At 39.0% G+C, this 21,461-nt stretch overlaps 4 protein-coding genes across 6 annotated transcripts; 2 read left to right on the top strand and 2 right to left on the bottom strand.

The window, feature by feature from the left end:
* The first annotated feature begins 58 nt into the window (after nt 1–58).
* On the top strand, nt 59–2,599 carry mTerf3 (mitochondrial transcription termination factor 3). Its single transcript, XM_014357961.2, has 2 exons — nt 59–2,061; nt 2,137–2,599. The coding sequence occupies exons 1-2, from the start codon at nt 483–485 to the stop codon at nt 2,412–2,414; spliced, it is 1,857 nt and encodes a 618-aa protein (XP_014213447.2). The 5' UTR covers nt 59–482; the 3' UTR covers nt 2,415–2,599.
* Nucleotides 2,462–6,052, bottom strand: LOC106643000 (endoplasmic reticulum-Golgi intermediate compartment protein 3). The gene is made up of 8 exons (XM_014357950.3): nt 5,688–6,052; nt 5,230–5,388; nt 5,019–5,135; nt 4,907–4,938; nt 4,758–4,828; nt 4,471–4,694; nt 4,262–4,390; nt 2,462–3,199 (listed from the first exon to the last, which is right to left on the bottom strand). Exons 1-8 carry the CDS (start codon nt 5,776–5,778, stop codon nt 2,862–2,864), a joined length of 1,161 nt encoding a protein of 386 aa, XP_014213436.2. The 5' UTR covers nt 5,779–6,052; the 3' UTR covers nt 2,462–2,861.
* Nucleotides 3,368–4,383, top strand: LOC106643001 (reactive oxygen species modulator 1). The gene is made up of 3 exons (XM_014357951.3): nt 3,368–3,517; nt 3,595–3,731; nt 4,042–4,383. The coding sequence occupies exons 2-3, from the start codon at nt 3,601–3,603 to the stop codon at nt 4,148–4,150; spliced, it is 240 nt and encodes a 79-aa protein (XP_014213437.1). The 5' UTR covers nt 3,368–3,517; nt 3,595–3,600; the 3' UTR covers nt 4,151–4,383.
* Nucleotides 6,053–6,535: 483 nt separating the features above from the next.
* Nucleotides 6,536–20,473, bottom strand: vari (MAGUK p55 subfamily member vari). Of its 3 annotated transcripts, XM_089594582.1 has the most exons (9): nt 19,931–20,473; nt 18,252–18,391; nt 11,156–11,500; nt 10,772–11,008; nt 10,578–10,592; nt 9,630–10,104; nt 9,206–9,540; nt 7,978–8,052; nt 6,536–7,693 (listed from the first exon to the last, which is right to left on the bottom strand). In XM_089594582.1, exons 1-9 carry the CDS (start codon nt 20,037–20,039, stop codon nt 7,517–7,519), a joined length of 1,908 nt encoding a protein of 635 aa, XP_089450708.1. In that variant the 5' UTR covers nt 20,040–20,473; the 3' UTR covers nt 6,536–7,516. The 3 variants fall into 3 exon arrangements, with proteins under 3 accessions (XP_089450708.1, XP_014213418.2, XP_014213419.2); XM_014357932.2 differs by lacking the exon at nt 10,578–10,592; XM_014357933.2 differs by lacking the exons at nt 7,978–8,052; nt 10,578–10,592.
* Nucleotides 20,474–21,461: the final 988 nt, after the last annotated feature.

The following is a 21,461-nucleotide window of genomic DNA, read 5'->3' as shown; positions in this document are numbered from 1 at the left end:
CGTCTCGTCAGTAGGTATACTAGTATGACTACTATGACTAGTATGAGTATATATTATGTAGGTAGTAAAACGTACTTAGTTGAATATTACACGGATTACACGAATTCCGGATTGAACAATAATTAGTATTCCATACTTAATCGGTCGGTCCTTTAAGTAAAACCTGTAAGTACGACTTACGTTCGATGGTCCTGTACTTACCCCCATCGTATTATGTGTTGATAGATATTTACCAACTGATAATGGGTATGTGAAATAAGTAAGTGCCCATGTGCACATGGTTGCGTGACATTACGGTATTTTGATATTAAGGCTCAACTTTAGTCAAGTTGTCGTATCCAGTGAAAAAGTTATGTGAACAAGTGGTTCAGTGTTTCTATTATCTGTTAATTACTTGGCATTACTTAAAATGTAAAAAGGCAGAGGTTAGAAGACTCGTGAATTGTTTTTGTTTTTCGATAACCAGTTTATAATTCGAGAAAATGAATTTTCTACGTTACAAAGCTCTGATACGATTCACGCAAATTTCATCTTGCAGCACAAATAATATTGGATTGAGATTTTGTTCAGATGACATAATATTCAAATCCCCTGCACCTCACAAGTTTTTTAAAAATCTCACAGATGTTAACGACACTTACATTAATAATGATTTACAAAGTGAAAATTTTAGTAATAAAGAATCAAGCCCTAAGTATGTTAAAAACGAGAAATATACCTCACAAAAGTGGAACACTAAATATACTAACAATAAAAAGAACACTTCCAAACAGTTGAACACTAAATATTCAAACAACGAGAATGCTAACACTAAAATTCTTGATAGTTATTCATACAGTAAAAATTCTAGTACTGAAAATTTTCAAAATGAAAATTACAATCTTAGGAATAAAGGTGCAAAAAGTGTAAGCAATAATAATTCTTATCTCAGAAGAAATGATAATAAGTATTTTAAAAATAAATCAAAACCATGTTCAGAGCATACAAACTTTATGACCACAGGTGAACAATCGGAAGATTTATATGTGGACTTGGTAGATGTTGATAATTTTGAACAAAAAGAAGAACCACCGGATTTTGTTAAATCATCCAAGAAGCCACAGAGTAATAATAATAAGATTAATTATACATTGAGAGATAATCCGGCATATTCAAAAGAGTTATTATTTGATAAAGATACAGAAGAAACTAAACCAAAAGATGTGAATCACTGTGACACAGAAAAGCTCACAAATGTTGTGGATAAAAGTATTAGTTGTATAAAAGATCATCCAGTCTATCATTTTGATCCAAAATTGGAAGAATACCCTAATGTTGATCCTACCAATGAGACTGAAACAAACTTACGTCAAAAAGTTATACGGTCGCCTGAGGGAGCCATAGAGTATGATTTGTCTTTGGATGAATTTAATGTATCAAAATACATTAAGGAACTGGTAAACACACAGCCATTAGGACCACTGCAAAAGTGTGACGAAGATATTTCAGATTTTGGTCCAGGGCTAGGCCCATCATTTAATTTTGCTTCTTATGCCAATAAGTCCAGACTCATTCAAGAGTATGTAAAGCTTGGAGTTGCATTGTATAAAGTTGAAGAAAATGAACATCATATGAGAGCTCTTCTAACTATGGATCTCGAAAAAGAGTTGCCTGTTTATATTCAGTTTCTTCATGATTGCGGTGTTCCTTCAGATTGCCTTGGTGATGTAATTACCGAAAATCCAATGGTTTTGAAGGAAGATTTGGATGACTTGAAAACTAGAATACGGTATTTAAGGGCTCACGATTTCACGGTAGACAGTATAGCAAGGATCGTTACAAAAAATCCAACATGGCTCACATGGGCAACCAAGCACGTGGATGAAAGGCTTGGTCACTTTCAAAATGAATTCAAACTTACTGCCAATGAGGTGCGATTTTTGGCAACTAAACAACCAAAACTTATCACTTACCATTTCAAACGAATTCATGAAAATACGTTTGCTGTCAGAGAAGAAATGGGCTTCAAACCACTAGAAACGAAAGTTTTATTGCTATCAAAACCACGTTTATGGATGAACAGTAAGATATACTAAAAACATTAACTTTTTTTTTAATTCACACTAGTTAAAATTAATGATTAAAATTTTTTTTCAGATCGGAAAAAAATCGTTGAGACATTTGACTATCTTCATAACACCATGAATTTGTCTCACTTGGCAATTATATCGCAAACGGATGCTTTAACTTGTCGCAAGAGTCGTCTGAAAAATCGTCATGAATTTCTCGTCGAGTTAAATAAAGTTCAGTATGATCCAAAGAAACCAAATTACATTTCTCCAACATCCGTAGCTTGTGGTTCAGATGTGGAGTTTTGCAAGGATGTAGCAAAAACATCCATCGATACATATAATTTGTTTTTGAAAACTCGTTAATACATAGATGTTAATGTTTATAAATAAATTTATTACAATTTTTTAAATTCATTTAAAAATATATTGTTGAGAATGCAATTTACAATATTTATAGTTAAGGGGTTAAACTTTGCTAAAAATATTATGATCTTTCAATACAGAGAATTCACGTGATTTTTGTACAAACATTTTTCAGACAAATTAAAAAACACTTTCAGAAAGACGATGGTATTTATGTCTTAGTGAAAATTATTTAAATGTAAGATTGAAACCAACAGTTTCAGAAGAGATTCACTTATGTACACAATGAAAAAGTTTACAAAAAATCATAACTATAATTTTTTTATAGCACATTACAAGGATAGATGTATAAGAACAACATGTAGAGTAGAAAAAAAAAAAAAAAAAGTGACTGCTCAAAACGTCGCAATTCTTTGAGCGTATTTTTGTTTTGACTAGTAGTTTACCTTAACTAAACTTTCCTAATTCGATTTTCTTTTGTATCGCCCTAATAGAATGATACAGAAAAGCATCGAAAATACTGGCTACAGTAAAGGTACCACCAATAATAGCACAAGTGTTGGTCAGTAAGTGTCCAATTGATTTTATGGTTTGTGTGTATTTCACCATTAGCGGGCTAAGCTCGTAGCTGAAAAAGATCCCTGGCATACCCTCGTCTCCGGAAAACAGGGAAACACTTCGAGAATGTTTCGTAATTGAGAACTGATTAGTTTGAAGCATAGATCCATCCAATCTCACGTACGTTGTAGGAACTATCTTGATGTAGTAGTGAATCATCATCGCGCCTGAAATGAAAATACGAATGTATTCAATACTTAAGGGTTAAAAGTTAAAATTTACCACGCTGCGTTATTGGCGTATAGCTGCGCGCGCAGTTATTATTTTTCATCATATCAATCATATCATCATATGATGCACCATGCACAGTGCACGCACACACTATGCCACTAGACGCACACATACGCACAGGCCGCTGTGTGGCGCTATTTTGCTTTCTCGCAATATGGCGGCCTCTTCGTTTCAGACGTATAAATAAAAGTGATAACGGGCTGATTAATCGACTAATTATTCAGTGTTGAATCATTTAAATAAAAAAAACACCAGTACGGCAATCGACGTTCAGCTTTGGGGGCATTGAGTATTTGCACTGTGTTTATTTACATCGCAACAATATTTTTAGGTAACAATGCCAGTTCCCGGTGGTTATTATCAGCAGCAGGGACCAACGTGCTTTGATAGAATGAAAACGGGTTTCACGATCGGTTTCTGCGTGGGAATGGCATCTGGTGCACTTTTCGGTGGATTCACGTCACTAAGGTACACTATTTATACAAAATGGGATCATGTAAAATGTACATGCTCGCACTGTATCTATATCTATATCTATATTCGTCAAAACTGATGACGCCGATACGTAATAAATTATAGTGATTAACATAATATATATTCGTGTTGGCTGAACGATTACATCAACTTTTTTTTTCTTATCACACACGTACAACATGTGCATGTACTAAGCGTTCTTCAATTGTGTACGCTTTTTTTCTTTTTCAATATTATCATACATTATTATTTAATTGTACTGATTTTTATTTTGAATTATGAATAATGATTAATAATATGCTAGGTATGGATTACGGGGTCGAGAGTTAGTAAACAGCGTTGGCAAGGTAATGCTTCAAGGAGGAGGGACTTTTGGAACGTTTATGGCAATTGGAACCGGCATTCGTTGCTAGCATAAATTAAACTGTATATAACTTTAATAGACTGTCTAGCATTGTATAATTCCAAAATATATTCTTGTTTTTTCAAATAAAATAATTTTAAGTAAAGAAAGATTGACTTACCTTCTAAAGCATAAAATGAAGAATTGTCAATGGGATTTGTTATTCCAAGTATGTTTGTTCCAAAACTCAAATGCCTGATTTTGTGTGTTAAGTTGAACTGAGAAGATGAAAATGGTTGTACATCGTGCACTAGAATAATATTTGGTAAATTTTCTGATTTCTCTATATTTTTCTTAAATGAATTTAATTTATTTCCATTTATTCCTCACCATGCAAGTGATTTATAGAAAAGCTTTCGCCCGGTGCTATATGAAAACTTCCTCCAACCCTATTAACTTCCATATATCCATATATTTGACACCCCTCTGTAAATGCATTCTTTATTTTTTCCACTGACTTATCGTTTTTGCACTGTACAAATCGGGAAGGATCTTCGATTGCCCACTTTCTTTTTCTATAAGCCTCTTTAACATCATCACACGAATTACAACACCTAAAAATGTTTTATTTTTTTATTAATACTTACTGCACCATAAAAAATATTTTCTCTACTTACTTTATACCTAATGCTTCATTTGCTGCTCCATAACAGTCCCCACACTGTACTGCTGTTGTATTATCTACAGGCTAATCATGTCACTTGTTAATTAAACCATTTCATCTAGTGACTAAAAAAATAATTGTTTTTTATTTATTGATTAATACCTTTTCAGTTGTTCTTTTGGTATCAGCAATACCTGGTATAACAAAAAAAAAAAAAAAAAATCAACAAGATCACAAGAAAAATTAGATTAATTTCTTCGCGTGCAATCGTTACCTGTTTTTTTTGGTTCTTCTATGGGTTTGCCAGTAGGATCCAACCTTCTCTTATAAATATTATGTTCTATGTGTAAGTGCTGTTCTCCAGTTGTGTCCATGGCATCTAATGACAGTACTAGAGAAAGAAATAAATGAAAAGTGTATTGTATTTAATTTTTTTTATAAATTTTATGAAGAATTTGCATTAAAATCACCCATAAAGTACTCACAGTCACATGCTACAGATGGAATTACAATGTCCAGATTGATTTTTAATGTAGAACCTCTGGATGTATCAACAAACAATTCTTCTTTCAAATCAGGAGTCAAGTAATCACTAACTTCCGAAATAAAAAGTAGGACCATAATAATTGAGCTCAAAATAGTCACTGGAAATTGATTATTTATTAATTTCGATATAGACACGTGGCAAAAAGCCTCAACACTAAAGGAGTAAAACCAATCGTGAATTGTAAAAGCTATTCGAGTTTGCAAAAATATGGTTGAAAATACAAAATGATTAGTTAAATTGATGTCTAGATGCGTGCAAACTTCGACAGCGTCAATGTTTACAATATGAAAGCTCGCACGCGGCACATGTATACCTATTATATATAACATGATGTACCTAAATAAAAGAAAACGATAGCTAGGCAGTTGGCGTTTGAGGTTAAACGAGAGAACTTACCAATGGCACCCCCGTATGTCTTGACCCGGAAGTCCTCTAAGGTCTTGGGATAGGCGTCGAGCTGGCGCAGCTTTTCCTGTATGCTCATCATGGCGAGCGGGAGTCGTGCAGCAACAAAGCATCTGAGGCTTCCTTTTCCCGGTCGCCAATCTTCCCTGCACACCTGCGGCCTGCGGCTGTTGATATTTAACACTAACAAAATCGGACGATGGTGTAGACACGCTGGCACTATACGTGATTGTGATAGCGTGATTGGTGATAAAAAGGTAGGTAAGTGTGTGGTGTAAATATGAGTAATACAAATGAGGGACCGCGCGCGCGCAACAACCCCAGCTGATGATGGTGTCCCCAACAATACTTTCAACTTTACATATGCTGCAGTGGATTTGTGTGATCACTATCGTGGCCCGCCCATAATTTGCGGAAGTAAGTAAGTACCTATTAAGTATATATTATACACTCGTCCTCGAGCCTCATATTATTTTATCGTGTTTGTGCATAGCTTATTGTCGTCCTCGTCATAGCGTCGCCCCCAACAACAGTCCTCATCTCATAGTAATCAACTTCAATTGCTCCCTCGGCTGCTTTCATTCAACTCTCTTTGAGCTTTCTTATTATGAAGTAATCTGTCGATAGTACATATACTTAATTACGCTATTACTCATTCGAAATTCAAAGATATTATTATATGAATAAAACTTTCTTTTAAGACAATTTCCCGAGTCTTAAATAAGTTAACAGCCATACACGTGTAAAGCTGATATCAACTTCTAATTTATAGTCATAGGAAATATTATTAAAGGGATTTAAATAAAAGGATAAACGAAAAGTTTTGTTTGTAACAAAGTTTTTATAAATTTTTATTTTTCATCTTGTTCATCACACTTTGGACTGAAGTATCTTCAAAGCTCCTTCCTATGCGTAGCATATATCGTACAGCTTTATTATATTATAATATCGTAGTGCCATTTTTATCTTGTTAAATTTACTTTTTAAATACTGTGTCTACAGTAAAAAATATAATTATGCCTGTGTATATGTTTTTCAAAATTACATTTACTCTACAATAAATTGTGATGCGTTTTTATCAAACTGGGATAACTTTCTGCTTTTAGAATTTTTAATTGCTTCTTTCAAACTTTCAATGTAAAAATTGCGCCAAAATTTAAAGAAATAAGGAATATCTAGTAATACCTATCGACCTTGAGTTTAGAGGCATCGCGGGCCAAAAATACGTAATTAAAATTTAGTAAATAAAGTTGTACCAATACAATAACATAATTAATAAAAAAACGAAATAATAATTTATAAAAAAATATCAATAAATTTTACTTGACTCTTATAAATAATCGTCAAACTTATAATTAATAAATGGACGGTGCTCTGATAAAAAAAAAAAAAAAAAAAAAAATTAATAACTATAATAGTAAAAATCCCCGCTGGCGAGATTTTTTCTCTCACGTACATACAACATATGTATAGCATAATAAGCTAAAACGACTCATTGTTGATATTTGTAAGCTTGTATAGGTACCTGGTAAGTTGTGTTAAATTGCGGCAACAGTACATGTTAAACAACTGTTGATCGGATGCAAAGTTCCTAAAAAATCGTCTTGTGCAGTCACTAAATTTTTAATTGCTCGATTTCACTGCGCAAAGTAAAAGAAGAAGACACGAGAAGGAAATATAATTAAATAATGAAAACTATTTGGCGGCAAACGCGGAATGCCTGTCTCGGCCTTTTTTTTCCCCTCATCTTTTTCGTTTTTCCAAGTATGTACAAAAATTGGTATAAAAATGGTAAGGCTTGAGATCGAGCTGCGATAAAATTAGTAGATCCAGTTGACAGGGACCCACTGATCTTCTTCCGCGAGGGCGTCCAAGGCCGCCACAACCTGCCGGAAGGTATTGTCAAAGTCCTCGTTGACGATCACAAGATCGATGTATTTTTCGTACGCCCGCTGGAGGGCCGCAGACTCTTCCACGGTCGATTTCAAATCATCTTCCTGAATTCATCAACAATTGTCAACAAATTAACATTGGGCATTAATGTTATACCTCTATTTCGTTTGCTTAGGTAAACAGATGTAGGTAAATGCACTAATCGGAAAATTAAAGTGATTTTTTCTATTGATACGAAAAAGTCGTATGACACAGAAACAGCAAGCAAACAATAATCATGGAATCAAAGATGCATTTGATTACATTTGAAATATAATCACGATGGTATCATAAAAGAAAGAAAAAAAAAAATTCACTAATACTGATATGCTTGCGTGCAAATACAAACCTCGTACAGCGATGCCAATGATTCCAATGTTCTGGCACGTCTCGAGCTATACCTGATGGTACTCTGGCGATCAAACTAGCAAGGCCAAAATATGATAAAACAAAATTGTATGATGCAAAAATAATTAATGTTATATTTATAATTATAACCACGACGCTATCGAAAAAACTAAAAATTAATTATTACTCAACAGGCACTAATTAATTATTGTAAATTGTCTCTGCGCGTCATATTTAGGTAAACAAAACTTCACTACTTTGTGATATTAAAAATATCAAATATAAAAAGCAATAAAATTATCGCTCGAAATACGTGAGATATATACCATCAATTTTCATTTGCATTGGAAAATACGAAAGAATTTTTGCGAAATTTTTTTGTAAACATGAAGAAGGGAGAGCAATATCCCCGTAGCCTTTCGACCGAGGTTAACTGTTATAACTTTTTTCATAATCTTTCATGCATATCTTGTCAGGGTTCTTAATCTGCTTGAGGAATTTCATTTTTATCGCTTGATGCGCGTCGAATGGTTTCTTCTTTTATGCAATAACGTTTTAATCGTCTCTTTAACTTTACGAGGTTCTCGGATTAAAATGTGTTCGGCTTATTTGTGATACTAAATCGATCGAGTAGAAATCTCACAAAAAAAAAAAAAAAAATATAATCAATAAAAAAATAAGTGGCGTGTTTTCATGGAACTTTCACCAGCGTGTTACTTATTTGAATTTACCGAAGCAACCACGACACAGCGACCGTGTAATGTAAGCGATGAGAAAAAACTTAAGATTCAGTATTGGTTGCAGCAGAGATTCATTCGATTTGTTTCAAAGTCTGCGTTTATACACAAGTTTTACAACTCCCGATTTATTTATAGTTCTTTTAAAAATCAACTTGATAATGTATATTATGTGTATGATGTATTCTTGAACGCTTAATGAATTTTGAGTCACTGTTAGAAAAAAGAAACATTTATCTACAGGCCATTTTTAATCAACATACAACGAAACACGCTTATATTTAAACGAAAAAAAAAAAAATCATGCTTTCAATAGGTATCACATCGGATAGACGAGCACATAAGAAAATACGTGAGTACGTTGATGAACGGTCACAAGGATTCCTAAAATTATCTGTATAAAAAGCTAATTGAATTATGAAAGTACGAAAAAAATCACAACTGGCAGAGGAACGAATGTATAAAAAATGTCAAGTATATACTAGAAAATACCGTGAGGTTGCGGCTACTGGCCCCGGTGGATCTGCCCAGATCGTAGAGCGACTTGAGCTGTTCCATGCCCGGGGCGGCGATAAAGATAACGTAAGGCATGAACTCGGTACTATTGTGCAGGATCTTGAGAACCGTGGGACTGCAGTCGAGGACGCACATGCGACCAGCGCGTATCAGCTCGCGCACCGAGTCCAGCTTGGTGCCGTAGAGGTGGCCCCCGTGCTCGCCGTGCTCGAGGTACCGGTGCTCCCTGATGTCCGCCTCCATGCTCTCGCGGTCCGTGAACCAGTAACTCTTGCCGTTCTCCTCGAGGACTCGTGGAGGTCGCGACGTGACTTTTGACATGGCATAACGTTTCATATACATACATACATACACCAACAAAACAGTAATTAACCAGAATGAGAGGGGTTTAACGACTCACAAGGCACAATGGTTCCAAACTTTTCGGGATCGCTGTTGATCAGCCGGTTCTTGAGGGTCCTCCGGCCGACGCCACGGGGCCCGACGAGAGCCAGGGTCTTGCGCCTGAAGGGCGGCATGCGCGCCACCTCCTCGTAGAGCAGCAGCTCGGCGTCGTCAAACTCCCCGTTTGACTTTGATTCGTACATTTTGCGCTTCTTCTTCTTGGAGATGCGCGTGCCGCAGATGCTGATCTTGTGGACAAAGTCGGCCTCGGGCGGGACGAAGGCCTTGCGCCGTTCCTCGAGCTCGAGCGAGGGCACGAGCCCGGGCGGGCCCAGGCTATTGCCCTCGATGCGCCGGGCCTGCCACCAGTTTGGGTCTGCTTGGTCCACGATTTGTAGGATGTCGCCCTTTTGGAAGGCCAGCCCGATCTCCCGGCAGGGCAGCAGCGTATCGTCCGACGGCTCGTAGTCGAACAGGGCGCGCATGTAGCACTGTGGAAGTTGTTCATTTGTTATTTTTATATTATTAATTATACAAAATTATATTGGTCAGAGTGACGGTATCCCTATAATATGTCTATATCACCTGTATTTACCTACACTGTACACGATAATACGATTCACTACTCTCACTGTAGTTATTATTATTATTATTATTATTATTATTATTATTATTATGCTTCATAACTGTCTAATACTTATGAAACGTGCAACGCGAATTTTCCATGCGGATAAAGTTTCACTCCAAGTAGGTACGTCACGAAGATTAATTTGCTCGGCATTACATCCACCTCTACATGTATATAATATGTTTAATCTAAAATCGGATGCACACCTACTGTTTTCCTTTCAGCAATGTTAAACGATATACCCACATCCTGACAGTGAGTGAGTGTGTGTGTGCGTGTGGATACAGATTGGATAATATATAGACATGTAGTTGGTATTGGTAGTGGGTCAAGTACCTTGAGATCAGTGTCCTTTTGGCAGTCAAATCGATAAGCCAATTAAGTAATGAGAAAAACGTCAACAATGTAATATGCAAGTATTTTGGATGATATTGGATAAAAAAAAAAAAAAAAAAAAAAAAAAAATCAATGAGTTGTAAAGTCAGATTGCACTACATTGGTGCGGGGACAATGTTTGCAAATGATATTACCGTGGATTTGATTTGTCGATTGGCATCGGAGTTGATTCCAGGCGCGAGCTTGAGGGTGAGGTTTTCCTTGGCTTCCTGAATGGTCTGTTGCAGCTCGTCGGGATTGCGCACCGATTGGCCGTTGACTTCGAGAATAACTTCACCGGGTCTCATAAGGCCCTGTCGTGCTGCCGTACTACCGCCAAGGATGCGGGCGATTATCAGATTACCGTTTTCATCAACTTGGATGGTCAGGCCCTGAATCAACGACATGATCGTATAAATTATAACGTATTACATTCTACAAGTGTGATGCAAAATACAGTGTTGTATTGTTGTTGTTATAATAATAATAATAATAGACTATAGGGTATATAAATAATATTGTTGTGTGAAAGAACGTACGAGAGGTTCATCGGGTTGCCTCCTGAGCCCGACGACCCTTATGGCCTCGGTGGGTATCTCATCCGTGCTGTGCATCATTCCCCCGAGCAGTGGTTTGCGCGGCATCGTCGACGACGACTCCTCGATATTCCCGTTGAGCTGCTGCTGCTGAAGGCGAGCAGCGATCGCGGCGTCGTGGGTCCCAAGGAGACTACGCAGGTGTCTGCTCCTCAGCAGCAGCAGGAGCTCCCGGGATTCTGGATTGCGCGACGGCTCGAGGGCCCGTGTCACCTGCTCGACGACTTCGCAGATCGACGAGCACACTGGTACCGCGTGCACGGGTGCTCGCTCCGAGCGCTCCTCTATCTGTTGGATTATTGTGAAAAATACTCAAGCATCTGCTCCTATTCGCTTACACGGCATGGGTATTGTCAATTTTTTGAATCATTCATCTAGCTATATATATATATATGCGGGAGCAACAACAATTAGTTGTATCAAAGCGACGATTATTCTCTCGCCTCGATTACCGAGCGATTAATTGGGGCTCGGGCTATTTCGAACAATTACTCAAACTCGCGCGATCGCTTAATTCTCGGCGATGATGTTAACCATATTAATACTTGTACGTCAGAGCTAATTTTTTTTTTCCTTCAGCGCTACGAAAACATTTTATACCATACAATACCGAGTCGGCAGTCTCGCAACAATTTATTTGATTGTTTTCCTATTGACTCAAGGTAGGTACTGTACTCGCTATCGCATTGCATCGCATGTCATTGATGCATCATGTGCATCATCGGGAATAATGCAAGGTGTGGGTGTGTTTGTTTTACAAAAGCTATAGATCGAAAAGAAACATATTTATACAAACTTTTAAGTATACGGGAAAGAGACGGGAAGCTTTGCACGCGGAGTAAAAAATCTCGTACTTACGAAGCGATTGATTTTCCAGGCTGATTTGTAAATTAGGTCAGCCGCAAACTTTTGGTCACCGATTCCCGGGTTTAAAGTTACGTTAGGGTTCATATGTATAAATTATATCTATATAGACATCGCGCGCGCACATACACACACACAATACGTAGGTATGTTATGTTATATGTATACACAACACAAACAGGAAAAAGGACCGCACCCGAAAGGTTATTCAACTCGTCCCGTGTGGGAGCTTTTCTTTCGCACTGCACTTAATTTTTTTATGAACAAGTAAATGTAGGTATTCCCAGTTGGCATCGCACGCCGCTATTTTTTATGTGTCCAAAATGCAATAATAAACTGCTCGTCTTCTGCTGCTGTTGCAGGCGATCGCAATAATGATAATGATGATATGAAATACCTACTTGTGCATGCTGCTGTATGAAAGAAGGACAACTTGTACGTATGCACATGTGACTACCCACGTATACCTGTATAATTATGTACCTACCACGGCTAGGAGAGGAGTAGAGGTAAAAAAGGGCGGCGACGACTGACGGCTGCGTCTCGACTGCGGAGACCGAACCCAGAGCCCGGGACGGAAAATCGAGGTGTGCGACAAATCAGATTACTTATAAGGTATATAGGTACCTAAAAGTCCAGGCAGCGCAGGGTAAGCTCGGGAAATATCGATCGGGCGGTGGTAAGCGATGCGCCTGGGGAAGATGTCGGACCAGCGTCGCTCAACACACTGTACCTACTACTGCCGCGCCTACATTCGGGGCCTCCTCTCCTGTGCGCCTCAGGAACGCGATGGCCGAAGCAGTGAGAGAGAGCGTCACGAGGAGAAACAGGAGGGCGAGGGGGGGGGGAGACCCTGGCACTCCACTCTCTGACTCTGTGTTTTTTTTCCCTCCTTTCGTTCATCGCACGGGTATTATTATTATTATTACATAGGGTATTAAGGTAGGTACATACATACATACATACATACATACATACAGAGGTGAGTGTGTAAGTAACATCTATATATATGTATATATATGTATATATACACTTATATATGTGCCGCGACTTTTCGCCGTTGTATAGCTGGTATACTATCGTGACTCTCAGGCCCCAGGAACGTACGGTCAGATGCGATCGCCCTTGTGTTTGGATGGGCGAGAAATGTGCGTAGAGATACGTTAAAAAACAAAAGTATATAAGTATACTTAGGTAACGATAAAAATGAATAAGCTGAAGGTATCTGCATGTACATACAGCTTCTTACAGGGTCCATACAGGGTCTTTTGCTTTTACCACAATAGCGCAAAATCGACCACTATATATCGCAAGGCACTTCATTCAGGTAAATGACAGCACTGTGCTGCGCAGATCGGTCAGGATTCCGCCCAAGAGCCTACTTTGTCCAGTCTTTAGAACCGAGACTTATCGTCAGTCTTTTTTAATCCAAGCTACCTACCTTCTAAATCAACTTGGTTTCCTTACCTTTGATCCCTCACTTATAAACGCATTCAAGAGCACACTCTGGCGCGCACTATTAAACGAGGAAAGATTCAACTCGGGTCTGGAACCTGTTATTATTTGACTGAACAATATCTGCCTTTAAGCCCAATATTATTATTATTTATTATTTTTATAAATTATTGTTAAAATCACATTTATTATTTTTATATTTATTTTTATTATAACATAAATTTAAATAGTTGTCCATATAGTCTCAGTTTCAAAACTACTTATTAAATAAGAATATTCTCAGTTGTCAACTATTATTTCAATATTTTTATTTTGTTACTTTATATATTGTATAATTTAATTCTAATTCTTTTTCATAATATTTGCAAATGCGATTAATTTGTGACTAATTTTAAGTACATATGCACTGCGAAAATTTACCTGTATAATATATATGTAAATCTTATTAAATATATTTACTGTAATATCTTCCGAGGACCAGACATGGTTTCAACCACAAGGTCTCAATAAAGTTACAATACAATGCAATACAATACATATGGTATTTTTCAAATACTAATTTATCTAATGTACGTGAAATCAAATTAATAATGAAGAAAAAAAAAAAAAAAAAAAAGCTCTATATTTAAACACAATTTTATTTATACACCAAAAATATAGGTATAATTGCTCGAGTATGGTCATTATATGAGGAATGATCATATGAGGTAGCTTGCATGCAAATTCTGGTGATGGGCAACTTGCAGGGCCCGCAAACTCTCGACGGGGCACTTCTCTCTGATTTGAAATCCGGGATATGTGGTGCATATACCTATAGTACCCAAAGTTAAGCCGCGTATACACTCTCCGTTCGCGGTGGGTCTTTAATCAAGCCAAGAACTTGGTCGGAATCTTTGCTCGTCCCTTTCTGCTGGTTCATCTATATATACTTGACGCGCGCCAAGTAGCTACATGTTTATTTAATCAATTAGTTTGAGTGAAAAATCGCATTTTTGATTGATAATACCTACTTTATCGTAATTATAATAATGATGATTTTTATTTTTTTACGGGTAACTCGCATTTTTTTTTTTTTTTTTTTTTTATCAACTCGGTATTGGTATCTTTGGGGGTACCAATAGGCATGGGCCCCTTATTCACACGGATTTTACGTTTTGTTAATTGTAACTACCTAATCAGTAGATTTTTGTCGTAGGCATATCGTTGATTAAAGTTTATAGAAAATACATGAAAGTCACAGTAAGTACCAGCAGCTACTTGGATATACCTGTTTACCCATCATCGCACGCGTACTTATACGCTCCTGGTATTAAACTCATTCTTTTCGTTCCATCTCGCGCTTGCCCGAGTCGAGAGACCCTTTTCGCATGGAGTGTATTATACTTATTATTGTCTTAGTATATTGTGCACATGGAGCCTGTGTTATGAGTGTGAGTATTATCTCTCATGCGTGGGTGTATGGATTGTTCACGTTATAGAATAGAACGTGCATTGCATGGTTGTGATGGTGATGGTTACGTGAACGGTGTAAGTATATATCGAGTGACGCATGGCGCGATGGCCTCGTAGTAAAAAAATATAGGTACCTAAGTATACATATATTATACATAAGTATACGCACACTCATCTGCTAACACGTGTGCCGATAGTTCGCGCATTGACATTACCCTAAGCATTATTATAACCATTATACCCATAGTCACATTTTTATCTTTAACGAGTTGTTATTATTATTATTATTATTATTATTATTATTATTTGTTTACCTATAATAAGTATATTTCTTCTGTTTATAGTCAATTAAATCAATGAAATAGGTATACCTGTCGATGATAAATCATAAATGAAAGCAATTTCATTTTGCCGTTGGAAATATATATATATATATTATATGTTTTAATGAAACATGATAAGTACTGAAAAAGTTGCTAGCGTTAATTGCAATTAGTGCACGTGTAATAAGATTTATTAAACTAGTTCACAGACACGCGATTAATGATTAATGTTGCGTAAAGTGGTCGTGTCGCGTGCGAGTCGATTGGTCCCATTGGGCCTATTGTTAACAGCCAAAGTGCTTCTGATAATTTGCAGATGTATGGAAAGCGGAGCTTGAAGCGCGCCTCTCTATACGTACAAATTAGTGTTCCCATATAACCATGGTAGATGCAGTGACTCCCTTTGACCCGGAGCACGATAACTTGTCGATTATAGGTATCAGTTGGGAAACATTTGAGACGCCATATATAATTATGTATATGTATATACCTAGTTGCGCTCGAATCGACTTGAGCGCACGTCCCGCGGCACTGACACTATCGACTTTAGCAATCGAGCGAGCGCACAGTCCCTTTGTCTCGGCCCGACTTTTTTCTTCCCTCGAAAAAGGCGAATAAACTGCAAGAGGGAAAAAAGTCGGTCAAGCAAGGAGTAAACATCGCCCGCTGACCACTACGCGGAATTTGAAATTTAAATTTGGAAAATGGAAGCTGCAACGGAGGAGGATGACAAAGCCGGGTCAGCCGGGAAGGCGGCGAGAGTACGAAAACTACGCGCGCAAGAATATTGTTATACCTCGTTGGTCATGGCTCCTCTATTGTGGCCGTGGCGCCAAAAAAGTATGTCGCGACCGAAATAAATCGTCGGGCTAGCTAGTACAGCTCGTCGCGTCTTTCAAACTTACGTATACCTATACAATCCCAACGACGGAGCGCGGAACACGGGGGAGGAAACTGATAAGGAGCGCAGATCATCGTTCACGGAACTCACCAACTACTTGATAAACGCCGGATGCCCGAGTGCGCGGCAGCCCGTACTACTTCTCGCCTTCTCGGGGCACCTATAACCTACGTACACGCGACCGATTGACCGAGGCAAATACATTCGTATGTGTGCGTATGTATTATGTGCTATAACAGCTGACGTGACGCACGCGGTCTCCCCCCACCTCCCAGCTCTGATGCTCTGTGTGGACCCGTTCGATTTATTTTCATGATCCATCCAGCTTTCGGATTCATAAGTATGGATGCCTATTGTACATACATTCTCCGAGTGCATGCATTGGGGCATCACTTACATTGTAATACGTACGTATCTATACTAAAAACACAAAGCGCGTGAAACCCATTTCTTACCCTATTACATCGGAGACACTATTCCAATCATCAACAGTCGATCAACAGTACCAACTCACACAAAGTCAACCGAAATGCCGGTGTATCTATAAATACCCATGTTTTTTTTTTTATTACATCGATAGACAAGATTTACGATGTTTACCTTGTAAACGTTCAGAAAAACATCACAATATCCAGTTTGAAAAAAAGAAAATCCATGAAATAGTTTCGTGTTCACATTCCGTTGTCATTCAGGTTTTTCAAGCCTTATGATAATACGTTGTTTAAAAGACACTTCTACAATTTACAAATACTCGTACACACGCGCATTTATCCGCGCAAATCTCAAAGAGCTCTATTTATAAGAGCTCATTTGTCAAATCTTTTTTCGTTTGTTCTCGGGAATTCAAAACTATAGTCCGAAAGTTTTTGAATGAAAAAAAAAATTTATGCTTCTCGACGGCTTTGGTGAATAACAATTTCGAACAGCTCTTTGGAAGAATTTATTTTTACATTTCGTCCCACGAAATTCCAAGCAATTCAAGTCATCGCATTGTTTCGTCACCACCTTTTACTTTTGTTTGTCCAATTTAAACAATCGTTGATCGATCTCGAAATTTCTGGTCTAAAAGAGATCGAATGCTTTGGCTTGACTTATCCAATAACCACGTGTGAGTGCTAGTCAACGATTGAATTTGAAAATCGCAAGTCCGAGGGGTAGGTAATGGTAGCGATTAAAGAAAAAAAAAAAAAAAGAAAATAATAAATAAACGAGGAACCATGAATGTCAGAGACTATTATTTTACTTGCTGTTTTAGTAAGTATTGGTGGTACTGCAGCGCATTTCCACGCCGATCCGATTATTTTTTTCAAAATTTGCCACTGTTGCGGGTGTTGTATAGGTACCATAGCTCGTGCATTATAAACTCGGCGCCTGAATTTTGGAGCACGCATTGGAGTACGTGTAGCTCTCGCGAGTGACGTCACGGCTCGGCTCCCTATACGTTGCTCGCCCCGCACAGTCACGACGGCGACGAGCTTGCGCGCCACTCGAAAATTCCTCCGACGCGCCCGGCTTCGTGCAGGCTATTAATAAAAGGACGGCAAAAGCATCGCCGGCGAATCCAATTTTTCTTGCCACCCGTGTCCCATACGTTGCACGTTTCCGAGGGGGCGACGAGACGCCGCGAGCTTTCCTGTACTTGTACGTACCATGCCGTCCCGAGCTTGATGCGGCTCCCTCCGGGCTTTTTTCTCTGATAACGTTTTGCGGCGCTCGTTCCGTCTCCCTCCATTACGTTAACCTGCGCTAAACGATCTCGCGAGTGCTCGAGCTTAACCGAGATATCAATTTTCACGAGCCACCCGCGGTAGGGGGAGGAGGAGTTGACCATCGCTCGGAATTTTCGAGGGACCGACTCGATTTTTTATTTTTTCGGTACAGCGTAAAAGGGGGGCTTGGGGGGGGGGGATCAATTGGACTCGGAATAACTAAAATATTCTGGAAAAAAAGAGTGAGTCATCTTGGACAAATGGAAAAAAAAAATCCCCCAATTGGACTGCACGTGACGTAATTGTATTATTTCAACGAAAGGAAGAGGGCTTACCTGTATGAGGGCCCTGACGAGCGGGTCGCCAAGGAAAGCGTCGAGGAACAAGAGATCCGTGTCCTGGGCTTCTGGACTCTTGGTTGGCGCCTCGGCTCCGGCCAGGCCGTCCGCGACATCCTGGGACTGCATGAAAGCCGCTGAAAAACGAGCGCGCGGTGCATTAGCGTCCTGCAATTGTGGAGCTCGATCTACTCGCTATGAATTAACGGCAACCCTCGGTGAGTGACTGTCCGACAACCCTCGCAGAGAGAGGCACGAGCAGTAGAAGAAGACAATAAATACAAGACAAGAGGTAGGAAGGTAGCGGGTATAGCCAACGGACGCCCGGCTTTCCTTTGTGCGTTATACTTACACCGTGGGTATATTCATACGAGCTCGCGGATCGATAATCATAGCTACAGGTGGCTGGCCGCGTTATACCTACTTTCGGCCCTTTTCTTCCTTTGTATTGATGTATACATACGTACATGTGCCTGCATGAGCTGTGGCCAGTGGCGATTTATCGAACGACCCATTTAGAGTTACCCCCGCTCTTGGAAAATTACAATCATCCACTCGCGTGCCCGAGAATGTGATTAATGCCTCTGCCGTAGCACCAAGGGAAGATCAATGGATTTTTTTTTTTTTTTTTGTCAAAATCACTTTCTGCGAATCTTTGGGAGATCGAGGGCATGGATTTTAATGGATATGTGCCAATTTGTAGGAAAAGTTTGCAAGTCGAGAGAGTCTATGTTTATTGAGATGGCTTGTAGCGTATGTGTCTGACCGTGTCAGGTATGTTTCTACTTTGTGGGAATCGAATTGCAAGAGTATTGTTGACGTTTTACGGAGTATAATATTATGAAACATCACATCGCGTGAATTTGACCTTTCGGATGAAAAAAAAAAGAAAAAAAAAAAGCTCAAGGTAATGATTAGGTTGTTTCAGTGATTTATTAACATTAGGATTATTTGTACAGATGGATATAAAACATGGATAAAACACGGAAGTTTAGTTGGAAAAATAAAAATAAAATTGATACTGAAATTGTGAAAATGCAAAAATGTTTGTAACGCATGTTTGGATTGTTTAGTGTATACGCATACGTATAATAATCTTCGAAAACAGATGAATTTTTTACCGGAGCATGTTCGAAAAAACCTCGAAAAATGAGTGATAAGCTTTGACCGTTCGATTTCGCAAGCAAGCTACGAAAACAGTTTGCTCGGTTGTCGGTGGCGGGCTGTGTTGTCCTAACGAAATTTGCAACTGCACGCTAAGTGACTTAAGAGGCAGGGAAAATATTTATAACGCAGGTATAAATAGATTACGTGATTTTGAAGAGGAGCTCGCGACATAGGTACACGTGTTCTTAAAATAAAAATATCAAGTACTCTACGACTAAAATTCTTGAAACCCTTTTCTGCTCGAAATTAAAGCTCCGCCGGAAAAAAGTAAAGGCAGCAAAGCGATCAAGGGGTCCGGCTCTACGTGTGAGAGACGGGAACGAGAAAAAAAAAAAAAATAAAATAAAATAAAACAAAAAAGGAAAAGGAAAAAAATCGCGAAAAGAAAAGAATGCGTGTGAGAATCAGGCGAAAAATAAAATCCGCGTTACCGCGGCACGAGGGGACGCAAGGGGGAAAGGGGAGTCGGGCGCGGCAAGGTATATATATATATATATATATATATATACCGTTATCGTAGTGGGCCGTATCTTTGTTGACGTCCTGCTGGACGGCTTCCATGCTCGCGAGCAACCGGCGCTCGCGGGTCCGTTTCTCCTTTCTCCCGAGAAACACCATGGCTCGGCTGCTCCTTTTTCACTCCTCCAACTCGTACGTCTTATACTTATTGTGTGCTTGTGTTTTTTGATCCACACGCGCGCGCGTGCTCGACCGACCGACGTTCTTTTTCACGAACAGGTGAGCCAACGAAGGAAGCACCTCAACCTCATCCTGCGCTGTCCTGATGGTGCTGCTCGGCCCCTCCGGTTTCACTGCACTACACACACTACTTATCCTCGTTCTCCAGTTCTCGGTGGCCCCTTGAAAGTGAAAATCGAGGCTCGGCATGCCCTCACCGCGCGATCGAAACTGCAAATCAATTTAGCGGCCGCGCAGTAAAGGTACGAGCGTATAGCGGCACATCAGTGAATGACATTCGATTTTACACCAACATCTATTAAATAATAATCAATCCCGCGGTAATATTCATCGTTCTAACAACAACAACAACAACAACAGTTGTATTATTAATAATAACGACAATAGCTTATACAGGAGAAGAAGAGTAAACGGTAGCCGGAGCGCATGATATACTTGTTCGCGTGTATAATGGATATTGTACAATCACAAGCTTGCTCCTTCAAGTGTGCGCGCACACTGCACCGAGCGACTATACTCTCATAGGTCGTGGGGGTATACGTGCACAATGTATACCTGCAGGCCTCGGTTATAGGTACCGACCTACCTGTCGCTCGGGCCCCTCGCGCAGCTATATAGGTGTATCCCGTACATGTTCTTTTTAATATACAACAAATGTATAGGTAATGCATGAAGCCAGACCCCCGCGGACGGTCTGACAGATCCCGAGCGAGCGACACCGCGCGGCTGTGCCCAGCAACACTTTGATTTTTATTATATTATTACTACTAAGTGTACTAAGTACCAAGTGCTGTTCCTTTTTCTCCTTCTCGCGAGCATATATTATATCTATATACGCTCATTTCACCATGTCCTATATATAACTGTGTGTAGATAGCGGCGACGCGAGCGATACGTCAAGCGATATGACTTATAGTGGCTATATACTGCATCAGCTGCTTCTTTCGCGCTTGTCCAAGCTTTTAACTGTACCTATACATTACAATTATTTTACATCTGGTATATTTTTTCATTCCTTAGCAACTCGTCCACTGCGATAAGTTGAAAAAACACAAGATGATATTTTGTTTTCACCAACTTGAAACACCAAATCACATTTTCACAACAACATATACCTAATAACAACGGTATACATCATAATAATTATATTGACATTGGATTGTTGATAGGACAAAGTTCATATTATCGAGTACTCGACAAATCTCACAGGTATTATTGGTCGCACTTTTCGAACCGGCTCATTTTTTACTTGTATAGATACATGCGTGTGTGTGTGTGTGTGAGTGTAGGCGGAGCGGATAAGTATAGAGCTCGAGACGCGAGGAAACGCGAGGCCCGTGC

This window comes from Copidosoma floridanum, unplaced genomic scaffold (genome assembly GCF_036245765.1).
Source record: "Copidosoma floridanum isolate Cflo_tuat_1 unplaced genomic scaffold, Cflo_Japanese_pri ptg000021l, whole genome shotgun sequence".
NCBI lineage: Eukaryota > Metazoa > Arthropoda > Insecta > Hymenoptera > Encyrtidae > Copidosoma > Copidosoma floridanum.
Note: the sequence above shows the minus strand (reverse complement) of the source record. Positions and strands in the feature narration are given on the sequence as shown.

Coding starts and splice junctions, on each gene's coding strand:
- mTerf3 (XM_014357961.2), top strand. CDS start 483: ATGAATTTTCTACGTTACAAAGCTCTGATACGATTCACGCAAATTTCA. Junction 2,062..2,136: donor ACCACGTTTATGGATGAACA/GTAAGATATACT, acceptor ATTTTTTTTCAG/ATCGGAAAAAAATCGTTGAG.
- LOC106643001 (XM_014357951.3), top strand. CDS start 3,601: ATGCCAGTTCCCGGTGGTTATTATCAGCAGCAGGGACCAACGTGCTTT. Junction 3,732..4,041: donor GGTGGATTCACGTCACTAAG/GTACACTATTTA, acceptor ATAATATGCTAG/GTATGGATTACGGGGTCGAG.
- LOC106643000 (XM_014357950.3), bottom strand. CDS start 5,778: ATGATGAGCATACAGGAAAAGCTGCGCCAGCTCGACGCCTATCCCAAG. Junction 5,389..5,687: donor GACATACGGGGGTGCCATTG/GTAAGTTCTCTC, acceptor ATCAATTTCCAG/TGACTATTTTGAGCTCAATT. Junction 4,391..4,470: donor TTCTATAAATCACTTGCATG/GTGAGGAATAAA, acceptor ATATTATTCTAG/TGCACGATGTACAACCATTT.
- vari (XM_089594582.1), bottom strand. CDS start 20,039: ATGGTGTTTCTCGGGAGAAAGGAGAAACGGACCCGCGAGCGCCGGTTG. Junction 8,053..9,205: donor CCAGTAGCCGCAACCTCACG/GTATTTTCTAGT, acceptor TGGCCTTGCTAG/TTTGATCGCCAGAGTACCAT. Junction 7,694..7,977: donor CATTGGCATCGCTGTACGAG/GTTTGTATTTGC, acceptor TGATGAATTCAG/GAAGATGATTTGAAATCGAC.